Source organism: Aptenodytes forsteri, unplaced genomic scaffold (assembly GCF_000699145.1).
Source record: "Aptenodytes forsteri isolate BGI_AS27 unplaced genomic scaffold, ASM69914v1 Scaffold80, whole genome shotgun sequence".
In the NCBI taxonomy this organism is placed as follows: Eukaryota; Metazoa; Chordata; class Aves; order Sphenisciformes; family Spheniscidae; genus Aptenodytes; species Aptenodytes forsteri.
In genome coordinates this window covers 962,235-984,143 of record NW_008795026.1, presented here as the reverse complement: position 1 = coordinate 984,143, position 21,909 = coordinate 962,235, and the positions used below count along the sequence as shown (strand labels likewise).

Sequence of the window (21,909 nt, the reverse complement as noted above, 5' to 3'; positions counted from 1 at the left end):
ACAGGTCACCACTGACTCAGCCCAGTCAGTTCATGTGTTGTGACCCTTTCCTTCAAAAATGGAAAAATAAAATTGCACAATGTTGTTAAATAATTACTATTGGAAACTAGTATAAAATGGCTCAGATGTACTTTCCTTCTGTCTTTATTGTTCAGTAGAGTTGTTACATGAAAACTGGTGATAAAGGCTTCAGAGGAAGGAAAGGAACAGAGAAAGCTTCTGCTGGTTTCACAGGAATTCAGTGTGTGTTCTGTCTTGCTTCTGGCATACTGAAGTTGAAGTTGATGTGACAAGCTAACTTCCTTCTAATTAGGAGTCTCGATTCTTTCAATGCTAACCTGTTGTAAAGGAGGGAGTGCAGGGAAGAGTAAACACAGTTCTGAAATTTTGTTCAGAGTAATTGTGTTGTGCGATTTAATTTTTTTTAATTACTATTATTTTGCTGTATTAGAAAAAATGAAATCAGTGCTTCAAATGAAATCAGTGCTTCATTTAGTATTTTACCAAATGATGTGACTTGATTACACTTGGCAAGTCAAGTGTCACGTCACTTCTTCATAGGATTGGAAGAAACACCAAACTGAGCATGGTTTTGAATAAACAGGGTTTTTCAGCACTGACTTCTATTCCAGTAGGGGAAAAAGCCCAAAAACTTTTTTAAAGTATTGAGTTCACTTTTAAACCACCTACTCACAGAGCAGCTGCTTGTCCAACTGCGACTCTTAATACTGGTAATGAATGAACCATTCTGTCTCTAAAGTTTCAATACAACATTTTTCAATAACTTGTATTTACTGAAACTATTGTGTATTTGTTTTTCTTAAAATGTGACAGCTTTTTAGTGCAGCACAAAGATGTGTTCTAAGACATAATTTACAGGGGGTATATCAGCCTGTCTACAGCTGGGATGCCGAGCCAGATATGTCATTGGGAGCACACAATGTTCAGCCTCATGAAATCCTTCCTAATTTTTTCCTGCCTCCTCAGCAGCAGGCAGCTCACCAAGACCTTCCAGCCATTTTTTTTAGAGTCCAGAGTGTTGGGAGAGGGAAGTGTTTTTTGTTTTCTGCTGGTCTCAATTTCTGTTCTTCCATTAGCAACTTGACTCAATTTGTGTATTTTCTGGGCACGCTTCTCGGTGCAAGTTGTTTGGGGTTTTTTGCTGGGTAAGTTTGTTACCTGAGTTTTGAAGTGTTTGCAGATACAGATTTCATCTGCAGGCTTCAAGGGGGGATCTAGATAAAGAAAGGTGAGAAAAGCTAGATGCAAACTGTCTCTTCCCTTTGCCTTCAGTCATGGTGGGTGAGGGAGCTCTGACAAGTCGATGGGCACTTTGCCGTTTCACTTACAATCCACTTCCACTAGAGTCATCTCTGCTTTTGTTTCACAGATAGATCCAAATCGGGCAGATGGCTTCTGTTCAAAAAGATGAAACGTGAATGAGGAAAGGTGTTTTTTGTTGGTTTTCTTTTGTTATACTTGTTGGGTTAGAGGAGAAGGTCTTGATCCACGCTCAACAGGGAAGAAGACAGAATTAGAAGGAGGTTTATTCTGGGGGCAGCAGCTGCCCCCACTGCTTTCCCTGTAACAGGAATGAAGCCAGAAAGGTCAAGTGCTTGAATTTCCACCTCACCCATCCTAACCACTACAAAAGTTAGGTCTCCTTCTCCTCACTGCTTTTTGCTGCACGGTGCTGTCATTTCCAAGGTGATGCTGGAAAGCTGTTTTGATGACCTACTGTCATGTTTCCAACACTTGTCTGCTTCAGGGATCTCTATATATAACACACTTGAAAGTTCAGGGAAAGGGATCTTCTCTATCCAACATGAATTTGGTTCACCAGAGTGAGTAAAAGGGCTTTTAAGGGAGCACGTTCTTGAGGTCAAAAGTATTATCTCCTTCGTGCAAGAGACCTAGAAGGAGTCACATGAACATGGACTCTTTGATGGGGAGTCTCTTAATAGCACGCTTTCTGAACAAACATGGAAACCAGTCTCACTCCCCACTGTGGAGGAAGTTAAGTGAGATTAATGTAAGTAATAGTACTCTTCCTCCTGCTTAACCTTCACTGATCAGAGCAAGAAAATTCCTTGTGTTTGGTTCTGTTGGTCACCATCAGCATGTGGTATGGTAGGTCTATTAAGAAAAAACACCCCTCTGCATAGCTATGTTTGGTTCTTCTGTCTCTGCGTACTCATTCTGACCTTCTTTGCCTCCCCAAAAAGTCTTCTATATTAAGAGACAAAGTTCGATAGTCTAAGTCGATGAAAGAGTCAAATAGTTACTGTATTATTGTTTTTAAAGAACCTATCATGGTCTAGTATAAGCTTTGTGTTAAAGAAATAAATATGATAAATCTGTTCTTTTGATCAGCTCTTCTTTTAAGGGGATGTTCTTTAAAATGAAACAGCTCCTTATCTTTGAATACAAACTGTTCTCAAAAAAGCAAAATAGTGTGGTCAGTCACTTGATGCTCATTGATCCCTTACGCGACCGTAGACGGACAGCATTAATGAACGGATGCAGTACTGAAAATGTTGTCTCTCAGACTAAAATTACGTAGCGAAGGGAAAAGGTAGGATTTATCGTTTCATCTGTATATATCATGCCGTGAAAAAAAAAACAAAACTGATTTCAGTGGCTGAACAAATCAGTTCCTGGGTTATCTTAGTGATACAATGGGGAAATTTTGGCATTCTAGGAACAGCTTTGTCCTGTTACCAGCATCAGGAGCTCATGGAAAGACTTCAACAGATGCAGTCATCTGTCATCTATTTCAAACGATAGCGTTATGACCTACTTCCCTTCCTGTTCCAAGGCATCAGGAAGCGAGGCAGGACACTTTTAAAAAAAGTTTCCCATAGCAGGCTTGTTTTGAAAAAGCATTTGCCTGTTCATGAGCACTTATGTTTTACCAGCACACTCTTGCATTTATCTTTCTGCTTGTTTTTCCAGTTGTCATCATTGCCATTTTGATTTTTGCATAGGTACATTTAGGGTTCCTCTTAGGAAATTCGCTTGTTTTCCTTGTTTTTGATTTAAGAAATTCTGCAAGAAAAATAAAGCGAACAGTAATGCAAGTCCTTTAGCAACTTAGGTTCTGGATCCCCATGAAAGTCAGGCTTAGCAGTAATACCATGGGGTGCAGCTCTTGCTTCAAGAGATTGCCAAAATAGAAAGCAAGTTATGCCACGGTGAGTGCCTCTTGAAGTCTGTGGGAAAACCTGATGTGATACACAGCTGTGTTTGTGTCCAAGAGTGAGATAATCTTGTACCATAACTGTGGATATGCCTCTAGCTCTCATATACTGTTTTCATCTGTTGACAGAAGAGGAGCTCCAGTTGTATTTTATTCTCTTTACCAGTGAATGCAAAAAATGCCTTTAAAAACAAAACAAAACACAGGTTTGCAATCTGTGCTCTGCCTGTGTAACCATATCCTTGATAGCAATTTGATCACAGGCCAGCTAATCTGACCGGCACCTACTCAAATTCACTCCTTTCTCAAATGGCCCATGAACTTCAGATGATGTTCCACTAACAGGATATTAACATGCTGAATTATAGTTTTTTTCTTTTCTTTTTGCCATTATCTTGAGGAAAATTTGGATTCTTACCAGGTTTTTTTGTGTGTTTGTTTTTATAGAAATCAGATACTTTTTACTAAAGCAAACTTCTTGATAGTTCATGGTAGTTGCTGCTCTCTAGCTGCTTCATCAGCTTCTCTGGATTTTGGTCAAACTTCAGTAAAAATTTCTGCTGTTGTAGCAATAAAAAGAGGACTTGAAAAATAATACTGAATTACTTTTGTTTGTCAGTGATGTGTCAACACTATGTTAGACTCCAAAACAAGTGAGCACAAGACTTTTTCAGGTGGAAGAGGATGTTCTAATGTTGAAAACAGGTCTTTCAATAGATAGTCAATCTGCTGGTAGTCAGAGCCTGTGTTGTCCAAGTAATTAAAGAATAAAATAATCTATCTAAGCAACATCTGTGCTAGAAGAGTCAGCTTCCTTTTTTTTTTTTTACGTGCGTGCCCACCAGAAGACAAATACTTGTTTTTGACGGATTAGAAAGACTAGAAAATACAGTTCCTACTTCCCAAAATGTCTTGCATATTAGTTGGCAACCCTGTGACCAGCCGACCTCCATTTAGAAGCTGTAAATGGAAGTGTCTTTGTCTCAGTATGTTGGGTCGCAGCATGAGAAGAAAAGGTCAAGTTGGCCAAAGACTGTCTTGCCTTCTCCCAAGTACAATACAAAAGGGAGGCCATGGGAAGAGCACTGATACTGTTGCCTCTATCTGGGTGAAGAAAGTGGGATTCCTTGGATTGGTTTATCACCGTCATGTCCATCGTGGGCATTTTGCTGTTGCCTAAGTGAAAAAGCTGTTTTTTCTGAGGAAGTTGTCTCAAGTGAAGTTAACTTCAAGGAGTGGGCTTCTGCCCTGCTACCAAGGTCTGGCTGAGCCTCTTGTTGCTGCAGTGAAAATACACAAATATACCCATTAGTAGATCTTAAAGCTGAAAAAGTTACAGTAAATACAGGTACTTTCTTATTATCATCTCTTATTAATCATAGCATGGGTTTTACCAGTCCAGTCTCCTAAAAATCATAAATACCAATATACTAACCGATCATTTCAGCGACTAAAATGCAAGATCCTGTTTTTATTTTTTTTACCCTGGTTTCTTGAATACTTTGAACTTTTGGTTTAAAATGTTTGAGTGCTACATTTACTGCTTCAGACCTTTGTTCTACCCTTTAAAAGCCATTACCCTTACAGTGATTTTTTTTCTTTTTCCCCAGGGTGACCAGATGCAGGTCATGCCTATACCAAGTGTATGTATTTTTATCCCTTTTTCTTTTAATAATTTTCATAACTTTTGCTTTGATTCATCTTATGTTGCAGTCTAACAGGTCTGTTTTGTGTTGCATGTTAACAAAAGGATTTTATGTTCTGTCTGCAATGTTGTATACTCAGAGATGAATTGAACTGCACGTGTTGTACAGGGACTAAAAGAAGAGTTTGGGTTTTATATGGTTTTCATCTTGCATCTCAGTTAAATTTGTTTCTGAATTTTTATAATTTTGAAAATGCGTGAAGTAGTCTGAAAGTTGAAGTTACTTATTTTAATAGAGACAAAAGGTGACTCATCATCACTGTGTGGGACACAGTTACAAAAACCTTTTCCTCTAATTTTTCCCTATATTCCAGTTCGAAAACAAGAGTTAGGAACTACATAATCTGTTTGAAACAAGCCACTTAAGGAAAACAAAGCATACACTGACTAGCTGCATTACTGCACTCATTCGAGATGATGCTCTCAGTATCGGCTGCTGTTTTATGGGCCTTAATATTTCTGCTTATCTTCCCTGGATTAAACTTGGAATGCCATTTGGCATCTGAATTATTTTTGCAAAGCAAAATAAAAGGAAGAAAAAAAAAAAACTTCAAGCTTTGAATTTAATTAGGTTTAACCTTTTTTGGTCAAAAAGCTGCTCTTTTTCCACTTGTTTTTTATGTGGATGAAGACTTAGATTTTTTTTAAATCTGGAAATACGGGGTTTTTTGAGCTCCTTTGCTGTTTATAATACTTCATTATTGCAGAGTTTTCCAGGAAATAGCAGTGCAGATGTGTGGAGTTACTGACACAGCCCTCTTTCTTGAGATATTCGGTAGCCCCTAAAGATGTGAATATTCCCCAGAATACCATTTTTTTTCCTCTTTCCCTTCCTTCTCATGTAGCCCAACACTACAAGACCTATAAGAACCCTGTCCGTGCCGCAGTGCAATAGTGTCAGGAGATCACTATAACTGTGCAGATCACTTCCCTCCTTCACTACGTTTTCTTGGATTTAAGAACTGTTAGAAATTACTCTTTATTGCTTACCTATTATTTCTAATAGGAAATTACTTCTAATATGGCTCATGCATATATTTGCGTGTGTGTGTATGTATACACATACATGTACATGCATGTAACTTGTATATATGCAAGTCTGGGAATAGAAAAGTTTGGATGTATGAAAATACTGATTTCTAAATTACTTTTCCTTTTACATACCTACCAGATTCAGTTTGGTGACTGTAGTTGCTCTGCTAGTAGTTATTTGAATGTAAAGCACGTTCTGGCTGTGCTCTGACCTGGAATAAAATTTTGCCTAAGAGCGAGTGTAGGTATTAATGAAGTAAGAATTCAAACAGAACAAAATTTTGAAACGATAAATGAGTACAGCTTTGTCAGGTACAAACATGAAATAAGATATTTTGCTAGAACACCATCTTTCTGATGTTAAAGCAGTGCTCTGTTAGATTTGGGTAGTGGTAGGAAAATGAATGATTCACGAAGGGGTTTCTTTTTTTTCTTTTTTTTTTTTTTGGTAGCTCAACTGTAATTTTGCTGACCTATATTCCCAGCACTTTAATAAGGCAGTAAAATTAACTTTGCAGTCATGACGTAGAGTTCTCCGTGAGCAGGTGACTTTAAACACGCTCGTTCCTCTTCTCCGGTGCCATCTGATGCCTTCTTCCAGCAGGACGTGCAAGTGTTGTCAAGCAACCATCGCCCGCAGGCAGTTGTGTGACATTTACTACCCGAGTATCAGAGTGCTTCTCGCTGTCAAACAGAAGCCAGCGAGCATTAGTACGTAATAGTCTAAATAAAGACAGAAGTGAACTGTGTATGGAGAATGTGTTAGGAACGAAGATGCAAAGCCAACATTTTATTTGAAAAATGCCTAAAATTAAAGCTGTCCTTTTTGCCAATCTTACAAGGGCTGCTTGTCCTGAGCACTGAAGCCCAGAGGTTCACGCCGAGACAACTCTTAACCGTGTGATTAAGACCCATTAAGGCAGAAATTCTTGAAGCTCTGCTACATAGGGTCATGGATGAGAAATAGACTGTTTGAACCATATGTATTGTACATACCAGGAGAAAAATCTTCTGAACAGACACAGAGTGAGCTTGGTCACAATTAAGTTGGACATTTACTTTTTGTAGGGCTCATTGCAAATGTAAACACTTCAAGTGTTTAGAGAATTCCTTAGTGACTAGGAAAAGAGCACCGCCCGCTCCCTGCTCATTAAACTTTCAAGTTGAAGCCTCCAGTCGAAATAGGAGGTTTTCTGGAGTTTTATCATGCGTGTATAAAATCTGGCAGTCTGCTGAGGTCACCTGTTTGAAAGCTTCCATTGCTTTATGTACATATGTGCAATATCAGTGAAGTCTATCTTCTGCTGAATCAGAATTTTCCTGTTTTAATTGCACTTAATTTAAAAACCTGGATTAATATGAAATTTCACTTGGTTATTGATAGAGATAACTGCTAAGCAAGAAACATCCCAGCTTCAGGTTAGGTTCTTCAGAACATAGAAACAGCGTGACTTTGCTTTTTTTAAAGATTAGCTTTATCCTGTTTGTATCTCGTATTCTGAAACTGTTTCCAGATAAGGCATAGATTAAACAGCAGCATAATTGATTTTTCTCCTAATACTGCACAGTGATTTATTTTTAGGGCTGAAATAAACACACAAAACTAGAAAAAACAGCACCAGCTGACAGTTGAGCAGAACAGTAATCTGAGGAGTTTTGTGATAGACCGGACTTAAAAATATATTAAGTGTAGCTCAGAACGCCCGTGCTTTCCTGGATTTTTCTCAGCTTTGTTTGGAAAGGAATATGGTAGAGAAATCAAAGTAGACCCATAGCAACTTCAGTACTTGTTTTCATTCTTTTGAATAAAAAGGTAGATGGAAATACAAAGCCGTAGTCATGCACCTGCTTAAATGAGTTGGAGTGTCCATTTATTTTGTTCAATTTAAAATCCCAGTATTACGGCATGATACCAAAAGTAGTCCTCAGAATCCCTGCAGAAGTTAAATCTTAGCACTGGGATATTGTTTTTTCGCTTGTCCTCACCTACATTTAGAAAATTTCTTGTTACAACTTTTTCTAGAAGAAATTTTGTGAACTGGCTGTTTCATAACAGGAGCTAGCGTCTTTTGGCAGCTGTGTTTTAAGTGGGAATAATTTATCTTCTATTAGAGTATTTCGATGCATAACTGCTGGGAGAAGCTGTTAGCTGTGCAGAGCGCAACGAAAATTGAAGGGAACATGAACAGCAAATTAATGTGCTGCACTTGCACTAGACAACATTTTCAGTATACAAAGAAAGGGCTTATTAATTCTGATACTTGTCTCTGTGAGAAATGTAGGCCTACAGGGAAGAAAGGTTATGATTGTTTTATACAGTAAATTTCTGAAAGATTTGCGTTGACCAGCTGTTTATGCTTCAACCAAAAGTCCTGTTTTCTTGCCACCACCACCCCCTTTTTTTTTTTTTTTCTTAGGGAATATACTATTTCCACGGGACTGAAGCAGTGCAGCAGTCGTTTCACTACAAGGTCTGTTAAGCTGATCAGCCATGAGACCTGGCTGGAATGCGTAAATCCCAAACAGTGACTAGTTTAAAAGCTTTAACTTGTATACAATTTATTTCTTGTTGGAATTGAAGACTAAGCTAGGACTTACGGTACTGAGATACCACGTGTTATTTTTCTGCTGAGTTCTGTGGAAGTCTGCAGTCTTTCGGAGAGTATTACATAGTAAATATGAGTTGCTGTTAGCCACAATTAAATACTCTTAATCATCTTAGATATCTTTAAAGCTTTAAAAAAAGAAATTATCAAAGATCCATAACTATTCACTATTAGCTATGATGGAAATCTGGTAATTACAACTATTCTTGGATATGTCTCCATTAGTGAGGAAATTAAAATACAATATTGAGTAATGCTTGTTTCTGCCTAAAAGCTTTGCTGCTCTTGGCATGTGGAAATTGCTTTAGATCAGAAAGCTTGAACGGCAAAACAAATGGACTGAATACCCTACGTACAAATCCTTTAAGTTCCTAAAGCCTCAAAAATGTCGTCCTTGCTCCAAAGTCCTACACCAGACAGTTAGCAGTCTCGTAACTTGTAGTGCCTTCAGCTTCAGAATAGTTTCCCTGTCCCTGTTAGATTATCAGGTGGCAAATGTGTTTTCAAAGTTGAGGGTAACAGAGATACAGGTTTTGAAATGGAAAATTTATTTTTTCTAGTCTTCAGATGTGCAGACTGTTGACCAGGTGTCTTTGAAAACAAGATCAGATTGAATTCAAGAAGCCAAAGCTTGTAGGAAGGTTGGTGTGCCCTCGTGGGAGACCTTCCCCAGGAAAAACCTTGAGGTGTAGTCTTGTTAGATAAAGTTAGGTCAATAATGACACATTATCTCCTAAGACAATACTAAAAAGGGAGAGAAACTCTAGCAGTAACCAGCATCTCTGTGTAGATACCGCAGGTAAGCTTGTTCCTCTCCCGGCCGCTGCTTTTGAGAAAGCAGAGCTGCAGGTGGTGAGGAGGATGGGAACAGGCTGTCTCTCACCGTCCAGTCAAAGAATTCAGGTTCTCAGAGTTGAAGGTTCTTGGATTTTGTAGTCCTTGGTGTATGTCCATCCTTTTCTTAATGACAGGCATACTAGTTTCCAGATAAAAAACAAAGATACCTGTGATATGACAGTGCTCATATTTTCATATGCATATTTTTATATATGAAAGAAGATCTATTTCCATATATTTTCCATATATATAGATATTTTCAGTTTGAAAAAGTATTCACATTGCAGAAGAAATTGCTGGCTTTGAACTGCTTGTGCAGATTAACTTAGTCAAAAATTTGAACTAAAAACTGACAGTCTTAAGAGTACAACAATGAACTGAGCTCTTGTGTTAAAAAAAAAAAAAGTATGCTTAAGGTTTCTTGGGATGTTCCTACCTTTTTCTATTCTTCAAAGACAAGAAATCAGTATCAGAACATGGGTTCTGAAGATTATTGCCTTTAAATGGGTTTGATTTTTCTTTTAATAAGCTTTTAGTCTGTTTAGGTTGCAAGTCTGGATCTTTCTAACTATGAAAAATTGAGGTGGGGTGCCTAAATACCTTTCAGATTTTGAAATAGGAGGGGAAAACCTAATTTCCTTAGATCTGGTCGTAGTTGCAAACAAGCAAAGGTAGAGCTTAAGCAGTTGTGGAAGTCATGTATACATGGGACTGTCTATAACCTTCAAAGAGTGTCCTATGAATTTTGGTCTGGTTAGGGTACTGTGACAGACACGTACTTTACAGGCATTAAGCAGTGGTTGTTTTTTCTTGAAGGTCATCGTTAGATGCGTGCCGAGAGAAAATGCATTGAGACAAGTGGCTTTTAAGCAAGGCAGCTTCCATTTTGGTAGCTGAAGAAACTGTTGTTGATAATTGTAAGGAACTAAATCAATTTCAGTGAGCACTCCTAAAAGTCCCCCAATAACTTTAGCTAAAGTATAAGACACTTTTATTTAAGTCTGGAATCTCATTTGTCAGTTAATTCATTTAAACAAGAACTTACTAGGCACGAGTGGCCGGTATCTATCAACTTGAGACGACATCTGAAGTCACTCAGTGGTTAATAATCTGTACTTGCTGCTGTAGGGTGTTCAGAGGGTGTCTGACTGATCTGTTTGTCACCCGCTGTCTGCAAAGGGGTGGCCTCAGATCTCTGCAAGCACCTCTACAAAAGGCTATTGAAAAGAAGAGAAAAAGAAACCTACAAAAGGCTATTGAAAAGAAGAGAAAAAAAAAAAACCAAAACCATGATAGATGCATCCTTACCAGAGCAACATTGTCTGAACAGATAAAAAGATAGCAAAAGAATGAAGTTAGAGTTCTGTATCCAATTCTTAATTAATTTGATTTCCTCTCTGTCTTGAGCTTCTCCCTATTGATACTTCTCTGCAAAGCTAGTCCTTTTCCTTCATCAAAAAAAAAAACTTTAAGCGAGTGGCAGCAGTGTTTCAGCTCCAAATGGAAGCATTCTCTCCCATTTCTGTTACTTCAGGAAGTATCCAGTACCAAAATCTAAAGAAACATAGCTGTATTGCAAATTGGGACATTAAAGTGGGGAATGAGCGATCGGAAGACTATGTGACTGTCTGCATTGCTTTCAGAAAAATTGTCAATTCACGTAATTGGTACCATTTTTAGTAAGGGCAGCGTACTGTAGAAGAGCCTGGTTTAGGTTCTGTACTGCAGTTTTAATACCTTGATTGGGAACATAATCCACATGAAAGCTCTTGGCCAGCACCCTCACAAGTGGTAAAAATGACAGTGGAGACATGTCCTGGAAGATAAAATCAGTAATGCTTCTTCCTTCAGGACTGATTTCTCCACTTTAGCATCTTTGATGGCAAACAGAAATAACGATTGGTGTAAATGTCCATCAGTGTGATATGGCTGGAAATGGCGTTGACTGTGAATAGGATAACAGCAGCATCCAAAAGTGAGGTATTAGGAAGAGGGTCACTGGAAAAGATACTGTATCCAACATCCCATTTTTTACTGTTGTTTTTTAGCTAGTGGTGGTGTTTTACCATTTTCATTTCCAATGCTTTGGAGATCATTCTAAACAAGAGGCAAACTTTTTTAAAAAAAAAAAAAAAAGTAGTCTGTAAGGGTATTGCATGAGCCATTAATTTCCATACATGTACTTGCAGTGAGCCCAGAAAAACATTCAATTTCGAGTCATGTATTTCAGTTCCCAGTAACTACTAGAATAGTAATGTTGGCGAAGAGAGCCCCTTCAATAGAGGTTTTACTTTTTTTTGTGTTGTTTTCCTCTTTTCTTTTTGTTTTTAGCCACCAGCTAAATACCTCCTGCCAGAACTGACAGCATCAGACTATGGAAAGAAGTGCGTGGTCATTGATTTAGATGAAACTTTAGTGCACAGTTCATTTAAGGTAAGTAAATTCAAAAGTGATTTCTAGCAACTTGAATCTGTCAGTGAATGTTGTAGGAACTGTTAAGCCTTTTAACACATTAACTAGTCTTACAGGCTCTCCCAGGATGCCTCGTAGTTCTCATTGTTACTCCTATGATTATTCATCCTAATTTAGCTGTAAGGGGAGTAACAGATGTTGCTTGCTTTTTTTTTTTTTTTTATTCTGAGAAAGTCACATGGACTGCAACAAGGCCTTGAATGGTTATTGACTTCATGGCTTTAAATGGTAACTATTCCAACAAGGACCTGTATTTTAACAGGTACAAGACTTGTTGCTCTGAAACTATGGTTTCGTTTTTGATGTTTAAATGATGCCATAGTTAGTCTAGGAGAATTGGAAATTCAGCACAGCTCATGCTAGGTGGATGTACCTTAAACCAGTAGGTTTTGGGCACCAGTGGTTGCTGTGCTCTGTTGCCGGACAAGATTGCTTTCCGTGTGAGGCTGCTGTCCCGATCGCAGTAAGTGTCTTTAAGTATTTAACTTTCACAACAGGAAAGCGAATAGTATTTAGCTGTTGCTGATGAGTCAGTCATCTTCTAGAAGCAACTTTTATAACCCTTCAGATTTCAGCATGTGGTGGAAGTAGTGGTATTTTTCTATTGTTTAAATAGGGCTAAATTTAGAATAGGAGAATTCAGAAATACAAATAACCTAAATTGGCTCATAGTAGTGGTAGTATTTCTGATTAGCAAATGTCAGACATGATAAAGCATGTGCTAGTTTTAAACTTTGATACTGGAGAATTTTTAGAATCAATAGTATGTTTCCTTATTAGTAGCAAGCTAGAGTTACCACCAACTTTATGGTCTTCTAGTTCTGGTTTGCACTCCATTTTTCACTGCTAGAATAAACTCAGCATTTTAATCCTGCAATATTGAGTTGCCAAGCATTTAAATATGCAAACCATAATTCACATTGTGGTTAGAATTTGGCAATCGCCTGTCTTTGTTGACTTAAAGAAGAACTTATATGGAGATACTAGAACAAATATTCCTGTGCCTCAAACTGAAACTAAGATTCTTCTCTGTCTTTATTGTGCCTAATGGTATATAACGATTTGTGGTGGCGTACAGGAACCCCTTAACCTCAGTGCCAGATCCTTGTCTTCTATACCCAGACTGAACTTGCACTTGAGAATTTTTCAGGGAGATTAGAAGCAGACTGGGAAGGGAGGCACCATGTCTTCCTAATTAAATGAGAGTCAAAAATAGGAGGGGAAAGCTGAATTTAAAAGTCTAAATTTACATTAAAATAATGAAATATTAGGCTTAGTGTTATCTGAAATGTAAAAATAAAAGTTTGTTTTCTGAATGCTGTGGGTAACTTCGTACTGTGATTTTTCTGTTTTTTGAAACAAAATGAGATTCAATTTAGGTGGTTATTCTTTTTTTAAAACCATTTTAAAGAAATACATGTTTAATGGTTGACATAATGTAAATCCTTTCTTGTAGGATTGAGGTTTGTCTTTATTGCAGAGTGCTTTCTTGGCACATTTTAATCATCCCATTTATTCAAATGATATTTAATGGGTATTTTAGATGATGTTAAATAGATATTTAAGAAAAATCAAAAGATGATTCTACTTAATCTTGAACACTGAATAATGTTTGTTAGGAAAAGAAAACTAGTCCTTTTTTGTGTGAAGTAAATAGTGTTAGGCAAATGTTGGAGTTCCTGCAGTATTAGCGTCTTACAGCTACGATGGCATTATCTTAACATGAAGCCCTGTGATGGGAATATGTAAGAGAAAACCAAGTGTTGGAGGAAATGGCTTTAGTTGTTTAGTGGCAGGCACTGTCCAGAGGTGCTGTTTGGATTTTGTTTCATAAAGGGAGCTACTTCAGCTGAAGCAAGGCCGTTGCCGTCATCAAAAATAACGATGGATTTCCAGAAGAGCAGGGTTTTTAACACCTATATGCACACTGCTCTGCCTGAATAATCGTTACTTTTGCAGCTTCTCTTAGTTGTATTTTTTTTGTTTTTTCGCTAAAACATGTCTGCTCTACCCAGGCAGGTCCCCACTTAAAAGCTGTAAAAGTGTACGTAAATTTGTGATTTTTTAGTACAAAAGGCTTTATTCAAAACACATGATATTTTAGAATTCATAGTTCTGTTGTGAAATAGGCTTCATATTTCAAATGCAGATAATTTTTTTTTTTTTTAACACAACCAGAGAGGCAGAGTATTTAAAGTGCTCTTTTATGAAAGCAGCAACATCTGAAGGAGGGTAATTCTTGTCTTTTTATGCCCCTGCATATTTGTGAAGCTGTAAGGAGGTACTAGTCTTTCATGTTAAGTGCATATTAAAGGAAGAAAGTTTGGGGTGCTTTGGCAAGAGTAAAAAAGGAATAGATAGACATTATAGTTATCGTTCCCATCATAAAACAATAATAGAAGCAAAAATCATAAATTATAAATCAAGGAGATGTAAACATGGGTTTGTATAAAATGAATTAAACCACATGCAAGTCTGGAATGTAGTCATAATCAAAACTGGCTGTGAAACACTTTTAGAACATTTAAAACTCTGAAGCTTTTTATTAAACAGAAACAGTTGTAACTAAAGTAAAGATTTTCAATGGAAATACATTGTCTTCTTTCACGATCTGTCTCTGTGGTTCCCACTCGAGGCACGTACGTGCTTCGTGTGTGCAACCCCAGAAACCTTTATCCAGCAAACTGTTGCAGACTTTTCGCCTGTCTTCCCATCATGATGAAGCACAGAACCCCAGTCCGTGCTCTCTTCCTTATCGCTTGTGCCAACAAGAAAGCTGCATAGTACCTAAAGTATAAGTGGGGGAAGCAAATATGTAGTTAAGAGTAGTTTGGTCAGTGTTACAAAGTCTAAGGGTGAGTTTTATTTGTTAGTAAAAATTAGGTTGTCTAAACAGAATGTGGTTTTCTCTGACGTCTGGTTGCTGTTGCTCCTGTTAAGAAAGTTTAGTAATAGCTGTATTACTATCAGTGGACTTCAAAACCTTTGCAACTTGCAGTGACCTATTCTCTTTCTGCTGGTACAGAATATTTATCTTGCTTAAGGGCACCATGCATGTATAAATTCTTCAGGTGCGTGCAAGTCTTCTCAAAGTATGCACAGAGCTGGCACCCACTTGAAAACTTTGGTGGCTGAGTTATTGAGAGTTCATTTGGGTTTCTCTTAAGGTGAAGCTTCAGAATATTTTTGTGTGCCTGTTCTCTGGCTATTAGAGATGCTGCAGAGTATCTTTTCTGTCTGAGGGGCTTTGTGTAGGTAGCAGATGGGAACCTCGCCTCTGCCTTTTTCAGAGGCAGAAAGGGGGGTATATCTTGGGAATTGCTTGATGTCAGCTAAAGAAAAATTCAGATTATATCTGCGGGTATTTGAGGAGTTCTTTAGATCATACTAACGCAGCAGTCATCAACAGAATGGAGTTTTCCAGCATCAGCTGCTCTGGAGGTTTGGTTGCCAATACTGGTTGGTCAGGACAAGTAGATTCAGCATAGCTTCTCATTTGCCCTCTGATGCAGCACTTGCAGATGTCAGATCAAAACATCTTCCTTATTACTTCGCTACTGAGAGAAGGTGTTGCCCTCCGTATAAATTCTTGCGGTCGTTTTGCTCTCCTTGCAGGAAGGTCATTTAACAGTGGAATTAGAATCTTGTTTTTCCAGGGAATGAGATCAAAGTGGTGCTATCAGGTTAATACTGCAGGACTCCTTTTTCCTACCATTTTTCACAGAGCACCTGTTTAGGCTCACCAGTTTGTGATCTGTTTCTCAGTCTCTTTACCTGGGCTGCTTCTCTGCTTTCTTGGCACCCCCTTGCCCCCCGAGTGGGTTTGAAGGCTGTTTCTAGTCTCGCAGATTCTTCAGGGACGTGCTCCTTGGTGGTACTTAAGATCAGTCTGTTGGCTGATCCAGAAAACCAGGTGGGAAAGTCTGTGAAAGTCTGATAGAGCTGAGTGAAGAGGTTTTCCAGCTTTAGTAATGCCAGTTACCAGCCAGACTACTCCCAGCCTTCGTTTTAGGCTGTTACCCATGAAGCATATTGTCTGTTAATCATTCCTGTTAAAACTATATTTGGCAGCTCTGTATCTCAACCATTTCCAAGCTGCGGATCATAGAGTGAGTTACAAACTTCAGCCAGGCATGTTTACATGATTCAGGCATGTTTACATGATTTTATTTTTTTTTTTTTTTTTTTTTTTTTTTTTTTTTTTTTTTTTTTTTTTTTTTTTTTTTTTTTTTTTTTTTTTTTTTTTTTTTTTTTTTTTTTTTTTTTTTTTTTTTTTTAATCACAGACGTAATGCATGACGTACCAAAGGATCCTGCCAAGTTTGATGTCCATTTGAACTAGTAAACATTCTTAGCTGTGCGTCCCCCAATTACCACTACTGTCTAGCCAAGATTAGACTATGTACTCTTAAACTGTCTACAAGGACATTTTCCTGCTTTCCAAAGTAATTTTACTTCACCAACAGTTTTTCACAGTAACTCGTAAGAAATAAGTTGTATTTAACAGGCTAGACAAATGGATTCAAGGACTTGGACAGAGCGTGCCTGCTCTTCCCTTTTGAATTAAAATGCAGTTTTACATGAGTAATTTGATTGGTATAGCATGTTCTTGAGGTATCACGTCTTGAGAATCATTTAACTACACAACTTAAGTCTTGTTGCAGCTCCTGATTCAAATATAAACATTAGATATTACTTTTACCACTGTCTTTATTTTTAACTAATTACTAAGTGATGACCCAGAGTAGAATATGCGAAGCACATAGCTGAATTCCTTTGTCATCAGCCACACAGACTTGATGAAAGAGTTATCCAAATAGATACTTACCCTGGTAAACACACTCAGCGGTAGTGGGGGTTATTCAAGCAGTAAAGCATATTACGTTGTGTGAAGCTTAAAAATACGAGAGAAGAGGGAAGTGCAGTATCTGGTGAATACAGCTGTGTAAGGCTTCCGACTTGTGTGTGTAAAGGGTGCACACACAGAGTGGATCTGTATAGTCAATAATGTTTATTAACTTGTTCCTCAGAAGTGAGTAATCTTCTCTTTTACGCCTCTGAAATTTTCCCTCTAATGATCTTATTTTTAATGTTGATTTCTTTCCTTGTCATTCTTTCTAGCCAATTAGCAATGCTGATTTCATCGTTCCTGTTGAAATTGATGGAACCATACATCAGGTAAGTGCTCTTCTTCCTTTAGCGTTGTCCCAGTAGTGGAACTGTCCTCAGTGTCCCAGAGCATTATCTTTCTCCATTTGCTGCTTTACATTCAATAACAATACAAAAGCTGTGTACTCTGGAATGTATCATCCAGACAGGCAACCATGTTTGATCAGCGATGTAGTTTCTAACTCCTAAGCCTCGATTTTAACTTTTTCAGTTCTCCAGAATATCTCTCAGGACTTCAATACTTGACTCTCTGTCAGTTTTAAAATGGTTTCAAACAGGAAATGATCTAAGGATGGATTTTCAAACATTGCTAGGCCCAGAAAAAACTACTTGAATACTGCATTTCTCATTCCCTCCACGGACAAACAGGACATAAGTTGGCTTTAATGTCTGTTGGTAGCTCATATGGACAAAGCTTTATAAAAGTATTAAGGAAGGACAGACATTTCTTCAGTTTTTGTTGCAATCTGTGTTTAAGTTCTGTCCCCTTTTCTTCCTGTAAGTAATTTAAGTTGCTCTGATAGGACTTTTTATACACTTAAGCATCTTTAAAAGGTCTGGACAAAATTGCAAGGAGACTAATTTTTAATTCTTTAAGAACTTCACTTAAGACTGTCTGAAATGGTTTTCAGTAAATGCGAAACACCCATAATTTGAAAGTCAGTCCCCTTCATGTATCTTAGCTTGGTGTCTTTAATCAGTAGTCATTTCTGAAAACGTTGAATGAAATAAATTACAGTGCTGTAAATTGTCCTTTTCAGACAGACATTAAAGTTATTGCTGGAGATGGGTTTTACTGGTTAATGTGAAGTTGAGCCTTTCTGATACATGAATCTTGAAAATTGTTTGAAACGTCCTCTGTTGGTTGTTGTAGGCTAAAGATAATGCAGTTACTGAGTTGCAAATCTTCCCTGGATGTGTTTCAATGGAGATTTTAAATACTTTAATTTTTGAAATGTTGTCTTTTATATGGATTATTTTAATATGTTCATATTTTGATCTTGGAACAATTGATAGATCATAAAGTTAGTTCATAGTTTTGTTTCGTTTCCTGTTATGAAAACCATCCATGTAACTGTCACTTAAAATAATTACTAAATATCAGTCAGTGGACTGAAACGTGTTTGAAAGTGATAGTTGCTTTGACAGTTTTTACACTGTGCCTGTTTTATGTAGAAAAATCCAATATCTAGAGTACTTAAACCTGTAACGTTCACCAGAGCTGAATGCTTAAAATACATAAGTGATGTTTTGGGAGATTTATATTGTGATATTGTCTGTCCTCATTTGATGTGGGCTTTAATTGTGTTTGGTGCTGTAACGCAGACATTTTCTCTCCTAAAACTTTCTAGAATGCTTTTGAAAGGGAATAAAATAGGTTGCCTAATGATTTTGAATGGCTTAGGATTGTGATCACTTAGCTTGTCAAGATTATATATTTACGTTTTGAAACAAAATCCGGTAAAAGACTATTTGGGCTTTACAGTCAAGCACTTCAAAAGCCTGTTGCTTTTCCGTTCCCCGCTGCAAGCTTTCAGATTCTTCACCAAATGTAATGCAGTTAGGCACTCAAGATGACTGCATCATCACAAACCCACAAAAACAACTGGTCAAAGGGAGTGGATTTGTCCTTACCCTAACCGTGAACAGGAGGAAGGCTGCTCTTGACAGAGAAGGTCAAGTGAAATTAGTCTCTGACTGTGCTTTGCTGGAGACTTCCTGCGTAATTTTCAAGGAAATTGCTTAATCCCTTTCTATTTCAAGTTCTTAATCTCTAAAATAGGTGAAAATCTCAGTCGCAGTTGAAGTGAAGTTAATTGTAAGGAATTTGTGATCCTTGAAGTAGAGGTAATTTATACGGTATACAGAACAGGCAAAGTCTTGGGTTCGTGTGTTTGTAACACCTCTGCAGGCAAAGTAATGTACTGTCATCCACCAATCATTTTTTTATTAAACTGTGATAATCTGAAGGGTGAAAGCGGACGTTCTGGCTTAGTCTGATGAGCATTAACACAGGCTGTAGAGCTTTGACAACCGGTTCCCACTTCAAACCTGTAATTTTTTATTCCCTTAGAGCATAAACTGAACAGGTACCAAAAATTTTTTGTTATCCATCAGAATTTGTCATCTGTATAATGCTTGTCCATTTTCTTAAGCAGTTTATATACTCAAAGATTAATCATTGGCATTGGGAAATAATTCTACCTGTTTAAAATATCATAGGATATGTGAAATGTTGTGGAACCATACTGTCCGTAGTGTGTATCCCTACCTGCTTTACCAATAAGCCTGGTATGTTACTGAGCTGGAGATTGTCTGGTAGAGTATTGTTGTACTTGAACTCTGCCTTAGACAGAACCCCATGGAAAACAAATGGAGAACACCATTTCAGAAGTGCCCATTCAGAAAAAAATTTGAAGTTATATGAGATTCTTCAGATCTCATATACCAAAAATACAAGCTGTGGCAAATTCAATTGTTGTACGCTTGAAAGAGTTTTGAGACTGACTGACTTATCTAACAAGCTTTGTTCATGGTAAATGTTGTAATTTTTTGTTGTGCAACAGAGGCATTCAAAAAAGGCTGTCTTTAGTTTGGGGAGTTTATTTTCCCTTATGCCATTTATAATCCAAAGGTCAGAGAGACTCTTGTTCTTCTATAGGGAGGACAATTCAAATCATCATCTTAAAGGGTGCTTGGGTAAACCAGCTTCCCTAGATTAAAAAATAGCTTTTCTGAACACCCCTTGTCCCTCTGCCATCTTTCTTTCTCTAGCCTAATTTACCTTGTCTTTAGGAAGGATTTGTCATTTTATTTTACAAGGAAATAACTCGTGTGGAGGTACCTTCTGTTACGGGTCTTCAGATGCCTGCAGAGACTGTGCCCGTCTACAGGGCAGCTAAAGTTACAGGAGATGAATTCCACGCTTTGTGTTGGAAATGATGGCACAGATACAAAAGGGCAGTTCTAATGCAAGCTGACACTCTTCTGGCCAGTTCTCTCATTTCTCTCCGGTTCTCTGAATAAAAGGAAATTAGAGCTGGTCCCCTGCTCTACCAAATTATAAGTGAGAAACTGTGGGAAGTCCAGTGACATGTGTTGCAACTGAGAGTGCTCTTTAGAGGAAGTTTACTGAGGATGAAAGTAGTGGCTGGAGAAAGATGTTCAACCTGTTTGGTACCCTTGACGTAACTTCTGCAAGAACACATCCTCTCTTTTGGAGCGTGCTTCCCATTTAACAAGGGCAGAGCGATCACAACCCCCGGATTGGAAACAGTGTGTTAAATATACCTTTAATCCCCAACGGGTAAAGATTTTTAGGGTACGATGGTTCTGTGTCTTTTATCCAAATTGACTTGCAATGCCTTTGTGCCTTGCTGTCTGTGTCAAAGAGTAAAGAGGGCAGCCAGGAAGAGTTTGATTTGGTGTTACTTGAAATTTCATTCTTAAGTGTAATTTGTTTATTAAATGAGCAAAACTAGTTTTTAAGGGTTGTTTTTTTTTTATATTCAGTTAGCAATTGCTTATTTTTAGTTGCTGAACGCTGAAGAAATATTTGGCATTATACTTTGAATGTAATGTACAAAATGTGTTTTATTGGGGGGGGGGAATGCTGTTCGAATAATAAACTTTTTTTCTATAAAGGACAAAATTCCTTAATTCTCTTACAGAAGGCTGTGGCCTGGTAAGGGTTGTTTTTTTTTTATATTCAGTTAGCAATTGCTTATTTTTAGTTGCTGAACGCTGAAGAAATATTTGGCATTATACTTTGAATGTAATGTACAAAATGTGTTTTATTGGGGGGGGGGAATGCTGTTCGAATAATAAACTTTTTTTCTATAAAGGACAAAATTCCTTAATTCTCTTACAGAAGGCTGTGGCCTGGTTCAAGTAATCCAGGATTCGCTGTATCCGTTCTAGCTGGCCTATTCTTGGTTACTTGCACTGGGAGGCAACCACCACTGTGTGAACCAGAAAGACGAGGCTCAAGGACGCGTGTTATTTTCTGCTCACTCTAAAGATGCACCCAGCCCATGAAACAGGAGATTACAGGAGCTTGAGTTGTCACGGGCAGATTTCTTTGTCACTACTTGAAGATTTCGTTATTGTCAAGCTGGTTTTGAAAGGCAATTCTTTGTGTCCTATTTGATTGATTGAAATTGAGCTGGGTTTCTCTTTTGGTTTACAAATACTGAGTCTTTTTAGCTTAAGACTGCTTTGAGGTATAGAAAAGGTATGTGGAAATACCAAATGCTTGAAAACAATTAAAGATAATTACTTGTGTTCTGCCATTAGCAGCTGTAAGTACAGAATCCTGTGAAAACATGCCTAGTGCCTGGTTTGGGCCTTAACATTTTAAGAGTGAGGTTCATTTTATATTAAAAAAAAGACTGTATTCTTCTAAATTCTTACTGTGATAAGGAAGAAATTAGTGAACGTACAACACAGAAAAACTGGAGGGTTGGTTTCGTTTTTTTAATGCCCTGAAGACAGCGTATAAATCTCAGAAAAATGCCAGGAGCCAGTTAGTCTAGAGACTTAAACTGAAGACATCAGGCAACAGAGGAAAAAGCCAAGCCACAAATAACCGTGCGGCATTGAGATGCAAGTCCAGCCACTAACAAAGTAAAGGGGAAAAAATTCCAAATGAGGAGGAAGAGGAGAAAAGAGCTGCACTGTCAGCTGAAGAAAGCTTTTTATGTGCAGTAAACCAAAGAGATTTTGTAGCCCAGGATACCAGTACACTTGCAGTTGCTTCCAGGATCTAAGTAGGACTTCTCAAAAAAACTTCAAGGGGAATAACCATCCAGAGTATTAATACATGTTGTTCTGCAAAAAAACCAGTGATGTTAAAAAAAAAAAAAAAAAAAAAAAAAAAAGAAAGAAAAA

General features: G+C 37.7%; 1 protein-coding gene across 4 annotated transcripts in view; it reads left to right on the top strand.

Annotated features, from left to right (window-relative positions):
- CTDSPL (CTD small phosphatase like) overlaps positions 1–21,909 on the top strand; it is an 85,224-nt gene that overhangs the window by 52,206 nt on the left and 11,109 nt on the right. For 2 of the 4 annotated variants that reach the window (XR_657390.2, XM_009275931.2), the window contains exons 3-6: positions 4,810–4,842; positions 8,354–8,407; positions 11,711–11,812; positions 16,972–17,028. Coding sequence is in view for 3 of the 4 variants with exons in the window: in XM_009275931.2 (XP_009274206.1) it covers positions 4,810–4,842; positions 8,354–8,407; positions 11,711–11,812; positions 16,972–17,028 (246 nt within the window). In the remaining variant the exon portion in view is untranslated. The remainder of the gene's footprint in view (positions 1–4,809; positions 4,843–8,353; positions 8,408–11,710; positions 11,813–16,971; positions 17,029–21,909) is intronic. The other 2 variants (XM_009275932.2, XM_009275933.2) reach the window with 2 other exon arrangements.